At 37.5% G+C, this 18,704-nt stretch overlaps 6 protein-coding genes across 6 annotated transcripts; 2 read left to right on the top strand and 4 right to left on the bottom strand. All coding sequences in view use genetic code 12, as the record gives it.

Annotated features, from left to right (window-relative positions):
* Positions 1-429: 429 nt before the first annotated feature.
* Positions 430-3,602, bottom strand: I9W82_003565 (uncharacterized protein; the record flags this gene model as incomplete). The annotated part of the gene is made up of 2 exons (XM_067692544.1): positions 430-3,421; positions 3,487-3,602. 2 exons carry the CDS (start codon positions 3,600-3,602, stop codon positions 430-432), a joined length of 3,108 nt encoding a protein of 1,035 aa, XP_067547963.1.
* Positions 3,603-4,433: 831 nt separating this feature from the next.
* On the bottom strand, positions 4,434-8,798 carry I9W82_003564 (serine/threonine protein kinase; the record flags this gene model as incomplete). Its single annotated transcript, XM_067692543.1, has 1 exon — positions 4,434-8,798. One exon carries the CDS (start codon positions 8,796-8,798, stop codon positions 4,434-4,436), a length of 4,365 nt encoding a protein of 1,454 aa, XP_067547962.1.
* A 1,000-nt stretch (positions 8,799-9,798) lies between these two features.
* Positions 9,799-11,721, top strand: I9W82_003563 (uncharacterized protein; the record flags this gene model as incomplete). Its single annotated transcript, XM_067692542.1, has 2 exons — positions 9,799-10,427; positions 10,482-11,721. 2 exons carry the CDS (start codon positions 9,799-9,801, stop codon positions 11,719-11,721), a joined length of 1,869 nt encoding a protein of 622 aa, XP_067547961.1.
* Positions 11,722-11,893: 172 nt separating this feature from the next.
* Positions 11,894-13,555, top strand: I9W82_003562 (uncharacterized protein; the record flags this gene model as incomplete). Its single annotated transcript, XM_067692541.1, has 1 exon — positions 11,894-13,555. The coding sequence occupies one exon, from the start codon at positions 11,894-11,896 to the stop codon at positions 13,553-13,555; it is 1,662 nt and encodes a 553-aa protein (XP_067547960.1).
* Positions 13,556-13,647: 92 nt separating this feature from the next.
* Positions 13,648-14,235, bottom strand: I9W82_003561 (translation machinery-associated protein 20; the record flags this gene model as incomplete). Its single annotated transcript, XM_067692540.1, has 1 exon — positions 13,648-14,235. One exon carries the CDS (start codon positions 14,233-14,235, stop codon positions 13,648-13,650), a length of 588 nt encoding a protein of 195 aa, XP_067547959.1.
* Positions 14,236-15,271: 1,036 nt separating this feature from the next.
* Positions 15,272-18,430, bottom strand: MPH1 (3'-5' DNA helicase; the record flags this gene model as incomplete). Its single annotated transcript, XM_067692539.1, has 1 exon — positions 15,272-18,430. The coding sequence occupies one exon, from the start codon at positions 18,428-18,430 to the stop codon at positions 15,272-15,274; it is 3,159 nt and encodes a 1,052-aa protein (XP_067547958.1).
* Between the last annotated feature and the right edge of the window lie 274 nt (positions 18,431-18,704).

The raw sequence follows: 18,704 nt of genomic DNA, 5'->3' as shown, positions 1-18,704 counted from the left end.
CTATATGAATACACGCGGTTTTAAGACAAAATCTAGTTTTTCCGCCTATTCCCAATTGAAACTCTTCTTTGCTTATGCACGTTGAAACTGAATAATGACACAAACTCACATGCTACACAACATTCTAGGAGCAGGACATTTGCCGTAGTCTCGTAATAAGGTAGCATAGCTGTCTTACGTGAACAATCTTATTACTAATACCTAGCCGCCAAGAAAGTGGAAGGTATCACGAAGACGAAACAAAATACCATAGTGTAACTCTCCACGCTTTGACGGTGCAACATATCGCAAGCTTAAACCAAGTATCCATCTTTAATTTCTCTACATAACTCAGCAGAGCCTTAAGAGTTAGGATAGTATTTATAGAATGTTTCGTAAACTACAGCTCTTTGTTAACAATGAGGAAATTAATTATTAAGATTATAATACCTATAAGCTACCTAAAACAATTGAGATTAATGCAATTAATGCCAACATTGGCACTCTTATTGAGGAGCTGCCACCTTCGTAGGTTACAATGTATGGAGGTGAGTTTGGGCTTGATCTATGAGAATCTTCATGTGATACTTCATTGTTTGGTGAACCAGTTGCTGTATTTGATACCGACTCTGAAGCAAAATCAGTGGAAATAGATTTAGCCTCGTCAACAGATTCATTAACTGTAGCAGCTTCGTTGAATACAACTTCCTCAGTAGACTCAGTAGCTTTTCCAACTGTTTCAACTCCGAAATTTTCAATAGTGGCGGCTTCACCAGAAAATTGTTCTTTAGCTTTATCACTCATTAAACCATTGTTGGAGGATTCAGTTTCAGTAGCTACTGATGATTCCAAAGTCCAAGCTGTGGTGGCTACCACAGACAAAGTAGTTCTGGTTGTGTTCTTAAAAGGGAAGGCCTCAATTCCCTGATCAAAGTTGTTTAAAACCTCGGCAGTAATGGTAGATTCTGGAACTAAAGTTGAAACGAAACCAGATAATGAAGACATGGAAATATCATGCGATGAACAATATTGGTTGTCTGATGAAAACGAAGCTAATGAAGATGGAGCTGATGAAGATGAAGCTGATAAAGTTCCAACTGATGACAATTCAATTGATGAATACGAGACTGATGAAGATTCAGCTAATGAAGACTCAGATGAATATGCAGTAACAGTTGATTGTGATACTTCCGAGTTAGATGACAATGATGATGGTGATGCTAATGAGGTTGAGAACAAAGTTGACAAAGTTGACATAGTCTCAGCAGCAACGGATTCCAAAGCTACAAATGAAACGGTTGCTTGTTGGTAAACCAGTGAAGAATTGACAATTTGTGTACTGGAACTAGATGGTGATTCAATAGCTTGAACTTCCGTAGCTGATGATACCAATGAGGGTGACGAGTAATTGGATGATTCAACTGAAATAGTGTTTGATGCAGCCTCAGAAGTAGTGCTTTCCAATGCATATGCAGTTGAGCTTGATGGAATACTGATGCTAGAAAGCTCAACTGGAGCTACTCCAAAAGCACTTGCTCCTCCAGCAACAAAAGAAAAACTGGCCCTTCCTTGAGATGCATTGACATATGAAGAAGCTTGCTCCACCAATGGTTCGGTTGTGGCTAAAGTTGGAATTCCAAGGTAATCAGTTTCAGAAGCAATGCTATTGGAAATAATATCCACAGATGAGGTTGCAGTTGGCGCAACAACAGATGAAAGTGAAAGTGAGCTGTAGTCGTTTTCAGATGATGTGACAAGTGATTCAGTTGATGGGGAGCTGCTGCGACTTGAGTGATTTTCCAAATTAGCTTCGTCTGAGGTAGAAGTGTGGAGTTCAGTGCTTTCCTCATAATCAGATGATGCTTCTTGTGAAGCCACTGCTGAAACCTCTTCAAATATTGAGCTTGATACCAAGGAAGAGATGAAGCTATCAGACTCAGTAGCAACAGTAGACTGAGACTGGTTGATTTCGACAGTTTCGGAAGTGCTAACCTCAAGGGAATACTCAGTTGTGGTAGACAGTTCAGATGATGCAATGTCAGTGTTAGTTGAAGCACCTGAAACTAATGGATGTTCTGATTCCATGGAGTAATCTGATTCAATGGTGGAAGAAGTCATGATTTCTTCATAGGTGTCGATAGATGAGGTCATCGATTGTGAATCTCTTTCTGAAGATGAAGCGGATTCATCTGATGAACTGGTTTCAAGTATTGACCCTTCAGTGCTGGATAATTTTGATTCCAAATACGACTTTGATGAGGAAGTAGCTTGATATTCTGATGAGACCTGTGTGTCACCCAATGGGCTTTCAAATGAGTATTCTGATACAGTTTCGGATGAATTAACATAACCAGATGTCAATGCAACAGAACTAGACTCAAATTGAGTCTCAGATTCATTGGAAGCGTCAATTGAAGAAGTTTCAAAAACAATTTCGGTAACTTTTGATTCAGAAGCATACGATTCAGTTGTAGTATCAATTTCAGTACTCATTCTCAATTCAGAAGAACCAAACAAACCACTTTCTTCAGCATCAACAACAGTTCCAGTTTCAACAGAACTGCTACTACTAGTAGCTTCATTAATTGTGCTCGAGACTTCAATTGATTCCAAACCGGGAGCAACTGGCGCAAGCTTACACAATTTACATTGTGCTTGAGTTGCCAGTTCCGGAACTGGTGCATTATATTTAATAGCACCATTGGCAACAAAATCCAATTCAACAACATCCAAATCAACAACTTCAAAATAAGCCAGATCATAACCTCTACCAATCTTGAACCCGACAACTTGTGAAGCTGCAACAATGTACAAGATCCCCAAACTTGGATCATAATGCCATTCCCTATCGCCAATTGGACGATTAGTTGAAACTAAGTTTGATTCACCATTGGTCTTTTGTCCAAATCCAGCAACGTTGAAAACTTGTCTATTCATTTTTGGTTCAACAATAAATGATGAGTTTGAATCTATCAATTGGAAAGTATTTGAAACGGCAAATTGCGGATTAGCGATGTAAATTGATGCATTTTCTTCAGCGGTGATACATCCAGTACCTTGAACATCATACTCGTGCTGCTCGTATGTTTTATTGTAAAGACAAATCTGACCATTGTTGACAAACGACACTTCAGGTGCTCTGATATCGATTGTTCTTTTAGTTCTTTCTGGTTGTGCAAATACTAATAACCCTGAGTTTAACCAGTAATCTGACCCAATAAACATTTCAGAATCACCCGATCCAGTTAAATACATCTCACGGTGGTTTCTGAAGTATGCTCCATCAAGATTGTAATGAGAATCAGCGGCAGCTTCATGAGAAGAAAGTACAAGTATCCCATCATTCTGGATTGTACTCTTGCGTCCAGTTAATGTAACTGTTGTGGAGATCAGTGGTGATCCGCTAGCAATGAAGAAACGACCACCAGCATCAACATACAAGCTTGAGTTGAGATGTGATTCTGCATTGTTGATGATTGACCAAGTAACACCATAGTGAATAGTAACTTCGCCAGGACCAAATTTATAATAATTTGGGTAATTGTGTCGGTGAAAATATCAACACCAGCCACGCACGTGACCATATATAAAACAATAGCAATTAAAGTGTTGTAAGCAAACATTATGTGAAAGATGTATTAAGACTTGAAAGTAGTTGAATGTAGTTGGAGTAAGTGGATGAATTGGGTCAACAATTTGAACAAGATCCCTCATCTTTATACTGTCAATCAATCTGATCCATTTCATCAAAAGTTGCAAAAACAGTTCATTAGAAAACCTAAATTTTTTTCCCATCAGCTCATCAAAGCCAAAAACCACGGGGAAAAAATAAGTATTTGTTCTTGGCTACACAATAGATTTCTATTTTTTTATTATTCCGGAGAAGGGTGTACTCGGAAACCGTTGCATTATTGCATCGGGGGGGAAGAAAATAAAAGTACCGTTTGGCTCAAGTTAACAACTGCTTTCTCCCCGAGTATGTAGTAGTACCGCAAAATGAAAATATAATAATTTTTGAAATGAACTGATCTAACGGTTTTCAAATATTATTATAACAGCCGGAATGAAACCACGAGCAAGATGTAAAAATAATATTGTGATTATTATTATAATACAACATTAGAGCAGAATTGAAAGCATTGAGGTTCAAAGTTGTTGGAGGAAGATGAATTTCTTTTTCTTTTTGCAACCTACAAACAAGTAGACCTTCTCCCCGAGAAATTGACTCCTCTACGATTTGAGTACTCGCGGAGACTTGTTTTAGACAGAGATGTCACTTAGTCTCTCTCATCTTCTACTAGAGAGGGACAACTTTTACAAACTGATACACATAGACTAAGTAATACACAAAAGATGTATTTTTACATGTAATACATTCAAACAAAGCAAGTAGTCCAAGTCGCATATTAAATTCCAGTAGCTTTATCCTCATTCTCCTCCCCTCTTCTTCTCTTTCACGCCTTTTCCTTCCTTTGTTGAATCATCTCATCCAACATTTCATCCAGCGTATGTTGTAAAATCCCCACGGCAACCGAATTGGATCGATAATAATTTGGTCGATTCTGTTTAAACTTCATTGCTGAAGATTCAACAATTTGTTGAGGACAATTATCTAAATGATTAGCTGAGGGGAAATTTGAATATACTGGTGCTTTATTATAATGATTGTTGAATTGATGATGAAAGATGTTTTCTCGAAGTATGGCTTGTGGGGTTGAGGGTGGTTGCTTTTGCTGCGATGAAGTGATTTTGGCTAAAAGTCGAGACTTCTTATCGGCAGAAATTGTCTTTCCAGTCCCTACTGTCAGTTGCTGTGAGCCTTCCAGTCCCAGCAGATTCTTCTGCAATCCTTGTGATTCGCCAGAAGGTCGAGGTGAGCACGCACTTGATGGATCAAGGTGCTTTGTTGATGAGCCATTGCTGCCTTGAGACGAAGGTGGACCTTGTTTGAATTGTACAGATTGTACAGTTGATCTAGACGCATTGTCTGGAGTAGTGGAGTCAATCAAATTCATTGGTACATCTTCAAAATTATGCGAGTCACTATTAAAAATGACTGCATCAGATGCGACGGAGGAGTCATGAGCCGCGACAATGTAAGGTAATCTCGAATCGTGTGACTTTGAACGTTGACCATAAGATAAAAATGGCGGCCTTCTTGAGGGTGCTACTTTTGAATGGAATGCAAATGATAAATCCTCTTCATCCGACTCATCGTCTTCTTCCTCTTCATCATTTTCATCTTCTTCAGCTGCTGAATCACTTTCGGGATTGCCACTGGATGAAGAATACGATGAGTAAGATTCAGAACTAGATCGTCTAGTCAATGTAATCACTTGCCTGGCACCAGGTGCAACACCATCGTCATCACTTGAACCCCTCTGAGTCGACTTTTGGGTTCCCACATTCATCAGATCTCCCAAGTTGAAAGATTCAAATTTGCTATTCAAATCAGCTGTAGGATTTCCTTTATTCTTTAGCAAATTCGAGTCTGAAAAACTCGATCTCTTTCTCAATGATGTAATTGGGCGTTGCTCAACTGGATCAGTAATAACATATGGCTTATACTTTAAATGCAATACTTCATCATTGATACTATCCAAAGATGCAAAACTTCCCGTCAATGGTAATGACATAAATGAAGACCCTATAGGATCACCATCTTCCAAATTGTTCGCAGCACCACTTGATTTATCAATAAACTTGTACAATTGCAGTTCTTGTGTAGCCCCTCGAATAGGATCTTGATCTGAATTATCATTCAGGTTCATGCCGCCATTGCGGAAAAATTCAAAGTTTGGTTTAATTGCAGGTACCGGGATTGGTGTAACAATTGCTGAGGTCGTATCCTTGGGAGCAGCTTGTTGAGCTGGTTGTGTATAAACCAGTTGACCAAGTGATGATTGGTTGTTATGAAGATCATGAGATACAGATCCCTTGTTTGATGTACCAGCGTGATTGGAAAACAAACTCGATCGTCTTCGTTTATCATCTTGTTCTTGGATCCCTTTAAACGTATCCACAATAGACTGGTTCTTCAAGTACAAATTACCACCAACATTTCGTTTTGTTTCAATTTGAGGCGCTTCAACAATGGGAATAGCAGCAGCACTGCCTCTTCGACTTGACGCACCACTATGCGATTCAATAATATCATGGATGAAACTTTTACGAGCAAAACTTCCTCTTCTACTTGGTGTTCCACTTTGTGAATCCAAACGTTCATGAAGTAAGCTCTTGGTGGTACTACCTTCTCTATGACCTGGAGTTCCAGCAATGGCAACTGGTGTTTGTATCGACACAGGTGAGCTTGAATTACTAGAAACTTGTTGTGATAAATGTGATGGAATATGAGGATTGTGCGTGACGGAATCAGTTCGCGAACGGGTCTTGGTTGCTCGAGCATCGTCCCCATTCAATTGTAATGGAGATGGCATAACAATAGGCTGTTCTGATAATATGACTGAGTGGTTGTTATGTTGCAATGAATTAAGTTTAGCACTCGAATTGAACGTCGAGTATCCACTTGACGATTCATCACTTGATTCACTCCTCGAGTGCTCCATTTGTAAAGAATGAAACTTACTCTTTAATTCTGCATCTTTAATTCCTCCTGCTTTGATTGCCCTAACTAAACTTCGCTTAATTCTAGTTCCACAACCAATAATTGCATTCTCAATCTCATCATTGGTGACAATGTCTTGATCACTTAAATTGAAATCCAATGGACTATTTGCAGCCGAGTTTAAATTGAACAACTCATGCAATGATTCAAGGTTATTATCAAGATCCATCAACGTGAACGGATGCTCTTTAATCTCTTGTATCGTTATACGTTCAGTACTCTTCTTTTTCAATAGCTTTGTAAGTAGGTCCTTTGCTAATTCAAATTCTTCATCAGTAACGTAGCCGGGAGAATTAAATGCCTCGATGTTTGGAGGAAATTGTAAAGGTTGTTTAACAATAACATTGAAAAGCTCAAACTCAGAATCAGCATTGAATGGTACTTTACCAAACAATAAGCAGTACAATGTAACTCCAAGTGCCCAAATGTCAATTTTATAGTCAATTTTAGGTGATTTTGTATTGGATGAGGTGGTGGTGGTGGTGGTGTTGCCACTTTCGCTGCTGTTGCCACTATCTCCACAGTTTTCTACATCTTCTTCCTCCTCATCTAGCTGACACAATTCAGGAGCAAAGAATGCTGGTGTACCTGCAGTTTTCGCTAAATCCAATTCATTCACCAAAACCCCCAAATCTTCTTCAATCAACGAGGATGCAATTGAAACTCCAAAATCACTTATCTTGACAGTATTATCTGATGACACCAATAAATTAGCCGGCTTTATATCACGATGCACAATTCCTTGCATATGAAGGTACTCCAATCCCAACAAAACATCTCTAAAAATCTTCCTTGATTGTCTAAATGTCAAATTTGGACTAAACTCATTTGATAATAAATCTTCTTCAGTGGAGAACCGATGATGAGGTTGTCGAGGCCCCTTGATATTCCTTCGACAACAAGGTATATCCAGATCACTGCAATCAGTATCCACAACGTGTTTGCCATTGTGGTAATCCTGTTGAAGTTTTTTCCATTTGATTTCACCCTTTTCCATATATTCCAATACGAGATAAATTTTGAATGAGCTTGTATCGTCTAAAACTTCTTTTAGTGAAACAATATACTTGTGTCGACATTTCTTCATAATGGCAATTTCTCTTTTAATCTTCAATTCATGGTCACTAATGCTGTTTGTTTTGCCATTGGTGCTATTTCGTATCCTTAATGATGGTCTTTCCTTTTTAGATTTCCGATTAACAATCTTGATTGCGACAAGTTCATTATTGATTAAATCTTTGGCTAACTTGACTTTCCCATGTTCACCTCTTCCAATCTCTTTTAGTATTTCAAACGTGTTTAGTACTTTCCTTCTAGTTATGGGATCATATTCCAATAATACATGATTTGTTTCTTTAACTGCGGATTCGTAACCTGATGGTGTCGAAGGTCGAGAACTGGAGCCAAAGTTTGGTTGTAAATGCAGTGATGAAGCGGATTGCTTTTGAGTCGATAGCAGTGGTGGTTGTGGTGATCGGAGTCTAAAGATTGGATTACTTGTGGAGGACTCCAATTTAGCATGCAAATTGTTCACAACTTCATTGTCATGAGCAGTGGTAGTAGTAGTGGTAGTGGTGGCTGACTCTATCTGACGTGGTGAAATGGGATCCTTATCATTGTATCGAAATGGGGATGAGTTGGTAAAGTTTGAGTGATTGCTTTTCTGTGGCAACTGATCAAAAGATTGACGTTTAGGGGTAGACAACGGAGAACATTGTTGCGAGACATGCTCATGTTTTTTTGAGTCGGGGTGTGATCGATTATCTCGAGGGGTATGCTTTCCGGATATTTCCAGGGGCCTGAGACCAAATGTAGGTGATAAAGATTGTAGGTGTAGTTGTGGTTGAGCATTTGCACCATCATCAGCTGCTGCACCAACAGAGAATGTATTCTTTGATGATGCTGACTGAGGCAGATCCAACTTTGACATTTGGTTGCTCGTGGACTGTGTGGAAGCTTTTGTGGAGACGTTGGTTTGCTGATAGAAGCGTATTGATGATGAAGATTGCTTTTCAAATCGAGAATTATATTGATTCTTCAATGGTGCAACTTTGTTATCAATTGTGGGTTGTCGTTGAGTAGACTGTGGTTGATGCAGATGACGAAACAGTGAGTGTGAGAACTGTGGATCTGGTGATAATGGATGATGTCTATTGGAAACAAGTGTTGGTGAGGAGGTATTTGAGTGTGTCATATAAAAATTTCAAAAAGATCAACTGAAAGAAAACAAAAAAAAGCAAAGTGCGCGTGACTGGTAGCGTCGACTTATATTATAATTCAATTATGAATATAATAACACTGATCTTCTGATATATATTAGTCTCTAACTGTTTAATACTGATAGAATGAGAGTGAATAGAAGACTATGTGTATTGTTGAAGATATATACTTTTTTAGGTGTGATTGTATAACAACACACAAGAAAAAGAGAAGAATTCAATCTTAAGTTTTGTTTTGTTTTTCTTTTTTGCTTTACTCGTGATCAAGTGACAAAATACAAAAAAAAAAAACATTAATTTTTCGGAGGACAACCAACCAGCCAAATTAGTATCAGATCAAAGGGGGGATATAAAGACACAATATTTACGTAGTATAATGCCTTATTACTTATTTATAGTTTGTGGTGTGTATGTGTCGAGAGTCTCATAAAGAGAAAGGGTAGTGTACTATGCTACAATTAGTATTAAAAAAAAGAATGATCTCGATCTTACTCTCTCTATCCTTAAACTCAATCTTATTACAACAAACTGTATTTTCCTCCTTCCCCACCTCACTCTCTCTCCCTTAACCCCCTTTGATCTTTTTCTACTTTCTTACCCCACACAATTTATTCAAAACACTCACCCCTCCCCTTTCGAAAATAAAACAATTGTATAAACATATACTGAACTAAAACAATAAGTAAGTAATTCGTAAAAGTATTCATTGTAATTAATTCCTATAATCCATTTCTCATTCTACGTTTCAGTCATATTCCTCAAATAAGATCCCATCATCAACACTTATCTTTCATTTCCCTTCTCTATAGTATATTCACACTCCTTATATACTCTCAAAGGTAAAATCTCTTTCTTTTACTTCTCTTTCTACGTCTCTCAAATATTTTGCTTCTATTCCTTGTATAAATTTTGATGTTTTTTGCAACACAATTTTTAATTCTTACAACCAAATTACCACACACAAGTTTAGCAAACATGCAGCACCACCAGCAACAGCAACAACAGCAGCAGCATCATCCAGCTGTATATATCCATCTAGAAGATAAACTTGATGACTACATGATCACCAAACACCAACAGCAATTTATCAATGGAGGTGTTGCAGCAGCAGAAAAAGATGATGTTGTTGATGTAACTGATTTACAACTAGATGAAGATCACCACAACCTCACAAACAGCAGTGAAGTAAAATCATCTGTCAAATTATACTCACAGTTGAGACAGTTCTACAATGAGGGTAATTTTAGTGAAATCATGTTTCTACTTCCTCAAATATCTCAATTAAATATTATACCACCTATTTTCCATTTAATCATTGGTTGTACCATGGTCCATTTTGGAAGATTATCCAGTGCTTTTAGAGAAGTAGGTGTAGGTATATGCCTAGCACCCAATGAAGTGGAAAGAAAAGAGTTTATCAAAGTATTGGCGTTCATATATGCGGATTTAAATGACAAAGACTCAGCAATGGGATGTCTTGGAGAAATATTGGATATATCAAGAGGTAGCTTATTAGGAACTAAAGAATTTGATGAAATGAAGGTTGAAATATGTCAATTGGAGAAAAACATTTTGGCCAAATTGGAACAAGCTAAATTGAACAAGTAAGTGTATTAACTGTTTTTCACTTAGAACTGGTCTACTAACACTGCCTCCAGACAACCAATTACAGGAAAGATTAAATCCTTTGATGATCAAGTTTTGGACTTGATTGCATTACACAAAACTTTCCCCAAGGATTCTTTTACACGTAAATGTCAAGCCATTATTGGAAAAATTAATCAAGCAGATATAGTGTTGCAAAAATGGGATAAAGAGAGAGCTCCATTGTTGAAATACAATCCACTTAAGCTTCTAGTTGAAGCTATTTTAGTATTGGGTCCCAGTATCTCTTACTACGGTATGTTGAAACTTGAACCCATTATGAACCAGTATTTTGAGTATATTGAAAATTCTGCGAGATCTAATAAACCACCTAAAACAAGAGTTGTTTCTGCTTTTTTCTTGGGTGGATTGACCCCAGTTTCTAGAAATGGCAGTACAATATCTGTAAACGATCCAGGCTCACCTGCCACTTCACTGGTTAACTTCACATCCACAATTCAGCAAATGAAGATAATTAAGGGATTTATTGCCATGTTACGCCACAAATATAAGGAAGCTTATGATCTTTTCCATGAAGCTCAGGATGAAGAATCTGATTACTACAATCATGTATTGCTTCTTAAATATATCTGCCAATCAAATGAGCCACACTTGCATAGAAGAGATCTAGAAGTACTTGGTGATAAAATTATTAAACTTCCATTTGTATCAACCTTTAAATTCCACACTTTGGCAAAAATTTATCAACGGTTGTATCTTTTGCAGCATCTAAATTCGTCAAGATACAGACGCAAAAGCATATTGAAAAGTTCAGAAACTCTTAGTTATCGTGACTTACTGATGAAGTATTTCTTATCGGCTGCCGCATTTGCTCAAGATGATGACTTGTATATCACGCAATATTATGATAACATCCTAAACTTCTTAATTGGGGCACACGATTTCAATGATAAAGGTGACGAATACATCAATAAAGTGCATATGCCAACATTGGCTTTCTTTTACCAAGTTCGAAATAACTTTTGCTTGAGATCAGATTATAATTATCTTCATATTCCTAATTTAGTTGGTGATTGGCAAGAAACGAAAAATAATACCAAATTGAAGCTCAAACTTGAAGAGATATTGGATCCGGATACTGATGAGCACTCAACAGTTAGCCCTGTTCAAGCTTCCGCTAGTCATAAAAGCTCTACAAAGCTGTTTGATATGGTTGGGTTTTGGGAAAGAGAGTATTTGAAATTCAAAGGAGAGTTACCAGATATTATCAAGCTGTACTTACATAAAAAGTGATTTTTGCTATATAGTTCGTAGGTGACATCTACTAGTTGTCTTTTTGCTGAATAATGTGATGACTCGTTTTTTTTTTGCAGCATTTACCCTGTCTCTTACACAAAAATTTACGTGTCTCAACAAATTTCCACAGAACAAAATCATCTTCTTTTATCATGATACACTTTACCCTATGACCCAATACAAACTCTATGATCGCATATCAACTACAGACAACCATATAGCAAGCATCAAATACATAGGTCATATTCCGCAATGGGGTCTTCAAGTTACAGCATATGGATTAGAATGGGATGATGCTACACGAGGGAAGAATAATGGACAATTGGATGGTATAACCTACTTTACACCAACGGTGCCCAATTCCGCCAGTTTCATCAAATCTACAAACAAGATTCTCACCAATTATCAACGAAAATCGTTTGTGCAAGTCATCAAAGAACTGTATCTTGATGTCGATGGGTATCAGGCACAAGGGATCAAGTTTGGAGTTAAAGTAGTTGAAGAGTATGGATGGCAGCGATTGAATGAGTATCAAGCTCAATTGCAGAATTTGAACTCGTTGAGTTTGGATCATCTGATGATTTATTGTATGTGTCATGATGGAGATGAGGGGTATGTGGATGATGTGTTTGGTGGATTATGCAATTTGATCAATTTGGATCTAAGTTGTAATTTATTTAAACACATGGATGATATTTGGCAGATTGTATCGCGATTGCCCAAGTTACAAGTGTTGAATATCAATGGTAATAGATTTGCACCTGATGTGATGAATGATCGATCAATTGAAGCTTTTACTCATTCGAGTGTACAAGTTTTGAAAATGGCTTCAACTTTAATTCCTATACATCATGTGAATTCAATTATTGCCCAGTTCCCAAACTTACAAGAATTGATCATATCTGGCAATCATTACACTGATGAGGATATCAAGCTGTTGGATTTTGGTAAGTGCAAGATGATTAAGTCATTGGATGTCTCGTATAACGAAATCATTAGAGTTCCAACAAACTTGACAGAATCTATATTGACTTTGAATGTATCGCATTGTCGAATTGGAACCATTGACAAAAGCGATAGCACTAGTAATTACACGATTGAGTCCCTTGATATTCGAAATAATCAACTTTCAACTTGGTCAGATATTGATAACTTATCACAATCGTTTCCTAACTTGGTCAATTTACGAATCAATCATAATCCAATTTTGGAGAGTGTTTCAGTCGATGAAATGACGTGTCAGTTAATTGGTCGATTTGAATGTGGTGCTGATAATAGCAATGAAGCAAGTGGGGAAAGGAAACTATGTGTCTTGAATGGATCAAGATTGACTTTATCTGAGATTGAAAATGGTGAATTGTATTTTATTTCCAAAGTGGAACAGGGCCAGTATATTATTGACAATGTCACTCGATGGAAGAGTTTATTGAACAAGTATGGTAAATCTGATAATACCCAGTTGTCATCATCACCTCCAAGCCAGCCTAAACGATGGATCGACTTGGTATTGAACATACGTTATAACAACATGCAAGACATGGAAGAAGTGTCAACTGAGTCAGAATCTAAAGCAAACACTGGTCGCAGTACGTCAATCTACACAACTTTATCCACTCACAAGTTTCTTAAATCTACATCAATTTTAAAACTTAAAGGAACAATTTCACGATTATACTTATCCAATTTATCTATATTGAAATTCAAAATCTATTATTATGTAAACCAAGATACAAATTTTGCAACATTGTATGAATTTGATAATTTGTCAAATTGTTTGAATAATTTTGCATTGGAAGATAAGCAAAATATTTATATAGATGTGTCCGCTTAAAAACGTACCCTTTCAAATTAGAAGTTACCTCAAATCATACACCAGTCTTTATTCATTGAACCTCCCTAGTATCATCCCTCCTTTTTTTCTCTCTACTCTCTATGATTCCATAACCCATCACCCAAATAATGCAACACTTCAATACCAATCCCCTTATTCTTCTTCTTAATATCATCTACACTCATAACCAACTTCCCAATAGCCAAAGCATTCTCCTTTCCTTCAGCATAAACAGTTACTATAGTATCAACAGGCAAATTTTCCTCTGGCAAGTCGCCACCTTTCGAAGTCAATCCAGGACACATAATATTAGCACCACTCATGACAAACTTGATTGCGCCTCTGTCTACTTGAACACGAGGGAATAGTTGAGGATACTTGTGTACGGTTTTCAATGTAGGGATGATATCAGTGAAATGTTGAATCAAGACAATTTCATTATTGTCATCGTCATCTTCATTATCGTTGGCTTGAGGGTTGTTTGTATTGTCAACGGAGTATAATTGGATCTTATCTTCACATTTTATTAAAATCACTTGTGATTTCTTGGGTATGATGTTATCTATGGCATTGGCTAAATCAGGGTATGCACTGACGAAATTTGATTTCAAGCCTCGTTGGACTGATGATTTGATATTCGAGCGGGAATGAATGTCCTCTTTGGAGAATTTCTTAAACATAGTAGTGGAAGATTAAAAAGGTATGCTGGTTCTTGGTGAAAGAGAGTTACAACAACGGTGAAAAAAAAAAAATAAAAAGATATTGGGAAGAGGCGAAAGAAAAATTTGATGCGGCTTTCCGAGATTCGCAATCAATTAAACTTGAGATTCAATAGACACCATAACCTCTACAAAAATAAAGAAAGAGAGAGAAAAGTGTGTTTAAAATGTAAAGATTTATAATTACAATGCCACCATCCAGCTCACTTAAGCGCAAACCTTGGTGTCATCGCACTCAAAAGAAATCTTAGACTAATTTTGCCCATTACTCAAAGAAAGACTTCCCTCACGCTAAATACCGAAGTAAATACACCATGAAAAGGAAGGGAGTATCCAGCTCAAGATTTGATAAATCGTACTTTTGCAAAAATACGTATCAAACCGAGCGAGGCACAAGGCGTTTTGTTAAAAAGATATGGGAGTTCACTATCATGTATTGTTCCTTCTCCTCTGGAGTCGAAAGCATCAAACTTTGGAAATGATAAAAGTCATTGCTTTCATCACTTAACAAGGCCTAAAACTCAAGTCAAAGGAGAGAACCAATGGGGTAGAAACAAACACAACAGAGTCGCGTCAGAAACAACGACAACGCCATACTCGTTAACCACCATTCATTCCTCCCATTAGATTTCTAGGTGAAATCTTTTCAAATGTGAATAAGTATAAGATTTTCCATCATTGCATAAACTTAAAACACAATTTATGCTGATAAAAAGGGTTTCCAAAAATTCTCTCAATTGTTCGATGCCAAAAAGCATCAATCAAATTGAGAAGTTGTCAGGTTTATAAGTTTTCAACCAGCAAAAACATGATCTCGGACTGAATCCTCACTGAAACACGTAATGCCCCTGCATAAAGATGAGGAGAAAAGAAGAAGAAGAAGAAGAAGAAGAAGTTTGAAAAGAAGAGAATTTTTTTTTTCATCGAATTTTTTTTATTCTAAACATTTTATTAAACGTCCTGTATATAAGTATGTAACCAAATCTACTGGTTTATGTCACCTGTTGATTATACCAGTATAATGAGCAATAACATCGTCTAGATCATCATCCAACGGATTATCCTCCTCACAATCGTTGCTAAGCGCCGCAGGAGAAGACAGCACACTACAAGTCAGTGCCTTTGCAACAGTCACCGAACTAGGCACATTCTTGTCTATCTTTGGCACTACCATAGCCTTTGTTGCTTCAATTACTCTTGGTCTCTTGACACCCAATGATTTCTTCTTCTGCGTAGATGTGCTGGTAAACTCCAGGTATGATCCAATTTCTTCGTCGGAAATCAACATACGTTTCTTTGGTAAATGTTCAGTACTCAAGACATGTACCTGTTTCTTAAGTCCTAAAGTTTTCTGGGAATCTTGTGATCGAGCTGGTTCATCAGATTTTGACACATTATGCTCTGCTGGAAACTCAGGTGTCTCAATTCCATCATCATCACTAAACTCAAATGAGTCATCGAGAATATCCAAGTTTTCAACCGCTTCCGACTCCGCAGCAATCAGTTTACAAGCATTTCCTGTTTCCGAATTGAAACTAGTTGATGGAGTATGATGAGCTGATTCAGAATTCTTAGCATTTGGACAGTTGGGAGACGTTACGATGTTACTTTCAATCGTAGTTGGATTATCATCGTTTTCCAGATTCCGTACCATAGTGATCTCTATATCGTCATCAGAGTCCTCATTATCACTTCCCTTCAAGAAATTCTCAGTTGTTACAGCCACTTCATTGTTGTTTTCCAGTGGCTTCTCCATGGTTATTTCCACATCGTCATCAGACTCCACCACCTGGCATATGCTCTGCTTCTTTGCATTCGCTTTGGGTTTTATTCCTAAAGCTATCTCTATGTCGTCATCACTATCAGAAGCTAGAAAGTCCAAAGCAATCTTTTCAGCAGGATGTGCGATGGATGTCGAAGTCTCACCACTAGCGTCTTTCAACATATCAGAAACATTCTTGAATCCAGTTTCAACATTATCAGGCATAAAGAACTTTTTCTGCTGTTTTAGTTGCTTCTTTCCATACCTTGACTTCTTCTTCGGCGTGTCTCCCATCATATACTGAGTGGCAATCTTGATAATCTCATCTTCATCATCCTCTTGCTTGATCTCCAAATTCTCTTTAGGAATTTCAATAAACGTTTCCACCACTTCAGGGTTATATTGCTCAGGTATGATTCGGTTTCGAGGACATAATGTGATTAAATCACCTTTCATTATATGATCTTGAATATACTCATATCCAGCCATTGCTTTATCAAATTTCGATTCCTCATTACTGGAAAACAATAAAAGAACCTTACCATCCCTCTTACGCCCAGTTCTACCCATCCTTTGGATATTCTTGATCGGGGATGAAGTTGAATCGTAACATACAATCAAATCAACCTCACCAATATCCAAACCTTCCTCCCCAATTGAAGTGGCAACGAGAATATTATACTCTCCATTTTTAAACTTCTTGATGATTTCCTTTTGTAGCTTTTGGTTCATACCGCTAATTTGTGCATTTTCGGAACTAGTACGCAGTAAGTCTCTTTCCTCATCATCCTTTTTTGACTTCTTCTTGGCTCCTTTCTTCTTGCCAAAATTCTCCACATCAAACTTTTCTTTCTCCTTGGCTTGTCCAATAAAGATGTGCGGCTTAAATGACTCTCCACCCTTTTCAACACTGTTTACAATTTCCAACGCAGATTCTCGAAACTCAGTAAAAATAATCACTCTTGAACTTGGATCATCACTTTTCTCTTTAAAGAAATCTTCAAGTTCTTCCATTAGTGCTTCGATTTTGGGATGACTGAAAGCTTGACTAGAGAGTGCCTTGTCTTGACTGTCTATCAATTCAGTAATAGGCTCACTATAAAAGAAATCTGCATTCAACTTATTCTTTGATTTCTTCTTTTTCCATTTTGTATCAAACTCATTAAACTTGTTCATGAAATAACTGTAGAACGAATTCACACCGTAGATATTTAACCTTCGATAACATTGACCAACAGTGCCTAGTAGTTGCAAGATGAAATAATTGGCCCATTTGAGACCTTCTGGAATTGAATTGTTCGCAATTAGTCTTCGTGAGGCTTCCATACATTTAAAAGCATTAATTTGAGTGGGATCAGTTACGTCGATTAAACCTTTTTCATTAGCAGATTTCAAGACGGGGGCAATTGCCTTGGATAACAAGTCAACGCAGTTTCGAATTTCTTGTGATGTGTCCAAGATTCGTCGACTAATCTTCTTTCTTTTCATGTGCTTGATAATATCAATACTCTGCTCTGTTCTAACCTCAACTTTTGAAATTTTCAAATTATCAATAACAGCTTGTACTCCATCCACGTCAGCTGCCGGTGTTGCCGTCAATGCCAAAGTCCTGAATGAATCATTAAATCGACGGAGAAAATTAACAACATTGTTGTAAGAATAATTACCCCTAGCTCGATGGGCTTCATCAATTACCAAAAGTACAATGGACTTGGGATTCACCACCCCAGAAGCCAAATCATTTTCCACCACTTGTGGGGTGGTGAAAAACACCTGACGCGAGTTCCAAATTTCTTCACGATTCTTTCTTGTTTTCTCCAACAAAATTGCAACTTTGGAGCTTGAAATACCTGTTATAGAACAACAAGCTTTAATCTGTTGTGCAACCAATGGTTTTGTAGGAGCCATGAATATTATCTTTGAACTAGGAAACCATCGTAGAAAATTTAACATCACAGTCGAAGCAATAAAGGTTTTACCCAAACCGGTGGGCAATGCCACTAGTAGATTATCGTAGAATGCTTTTCGAACTATGTTGTACTGGTAATCACGGACTTCGAAGTTGGTGGGATAAATATAGGTTTGCAAATTGCCAAAGTCCATTTCATGGTGCGTGGGTATAACGATCTTTGGTGCAAGGGGTAGCTTATGCTGAACGGTCTTCTTAGGAGCTGAAGATTTCAAAGTGAGTGATTTGTTGTCGTCTTTCGTGGTCTTATTTTCTGTGGTTGTGGCAATAGGTTTCGCTTGCAGTCTCTGTGGTCTCTGCAGTCTTTGCTTCTGCTTCCTAGACTGTTTCTCTACCAACTGTCCTCCATTAATTGCATCTTGAATCACAGGATCATCATCGTCATCTGAAAACTTCCAATCGTCTTCGATATCATCAACTGACATCCTTTTGTTGGTGTATGGTTTGTGGCAGATGCAATTTGATACGCGTGAAAGTTTATAACGCGAGACGCGAATAAAAAAAAAAAAATTATTGCCCGCTTCCGACCCACTTTTCTTCAACTATGCTGGAGCAAGAGAACAACAAGCAAGAACCAACACATAATTCATACGCTGTACTAGAAAAGACTATTAACGATTTAAGAGATCCCATTGCAGAGCTACTACGAAAGCACGACGAGCTAGTTGCACAAAATTTAAGCATTATGTCCAATTTAGC

The sequence above is a fragment of the Candida metapsilosis genome (assembly GCF_017655625.1).
Source record: "Candida metapsilosis strain BP57 chromosome Unknown scaffold4, whole genome shotgun sequence".
NCBI lineage: Eukaryota > Fungi > Ascomycota > Pichiomycetes > Serinales > Debaryomycetaceae > Lodderomyces > Lodderomyces metapsilosis.
Note: the sequence above shows the minus strand (reverse complement) of the source record. Positions and strands in the feature narration are given on the sequence as shown.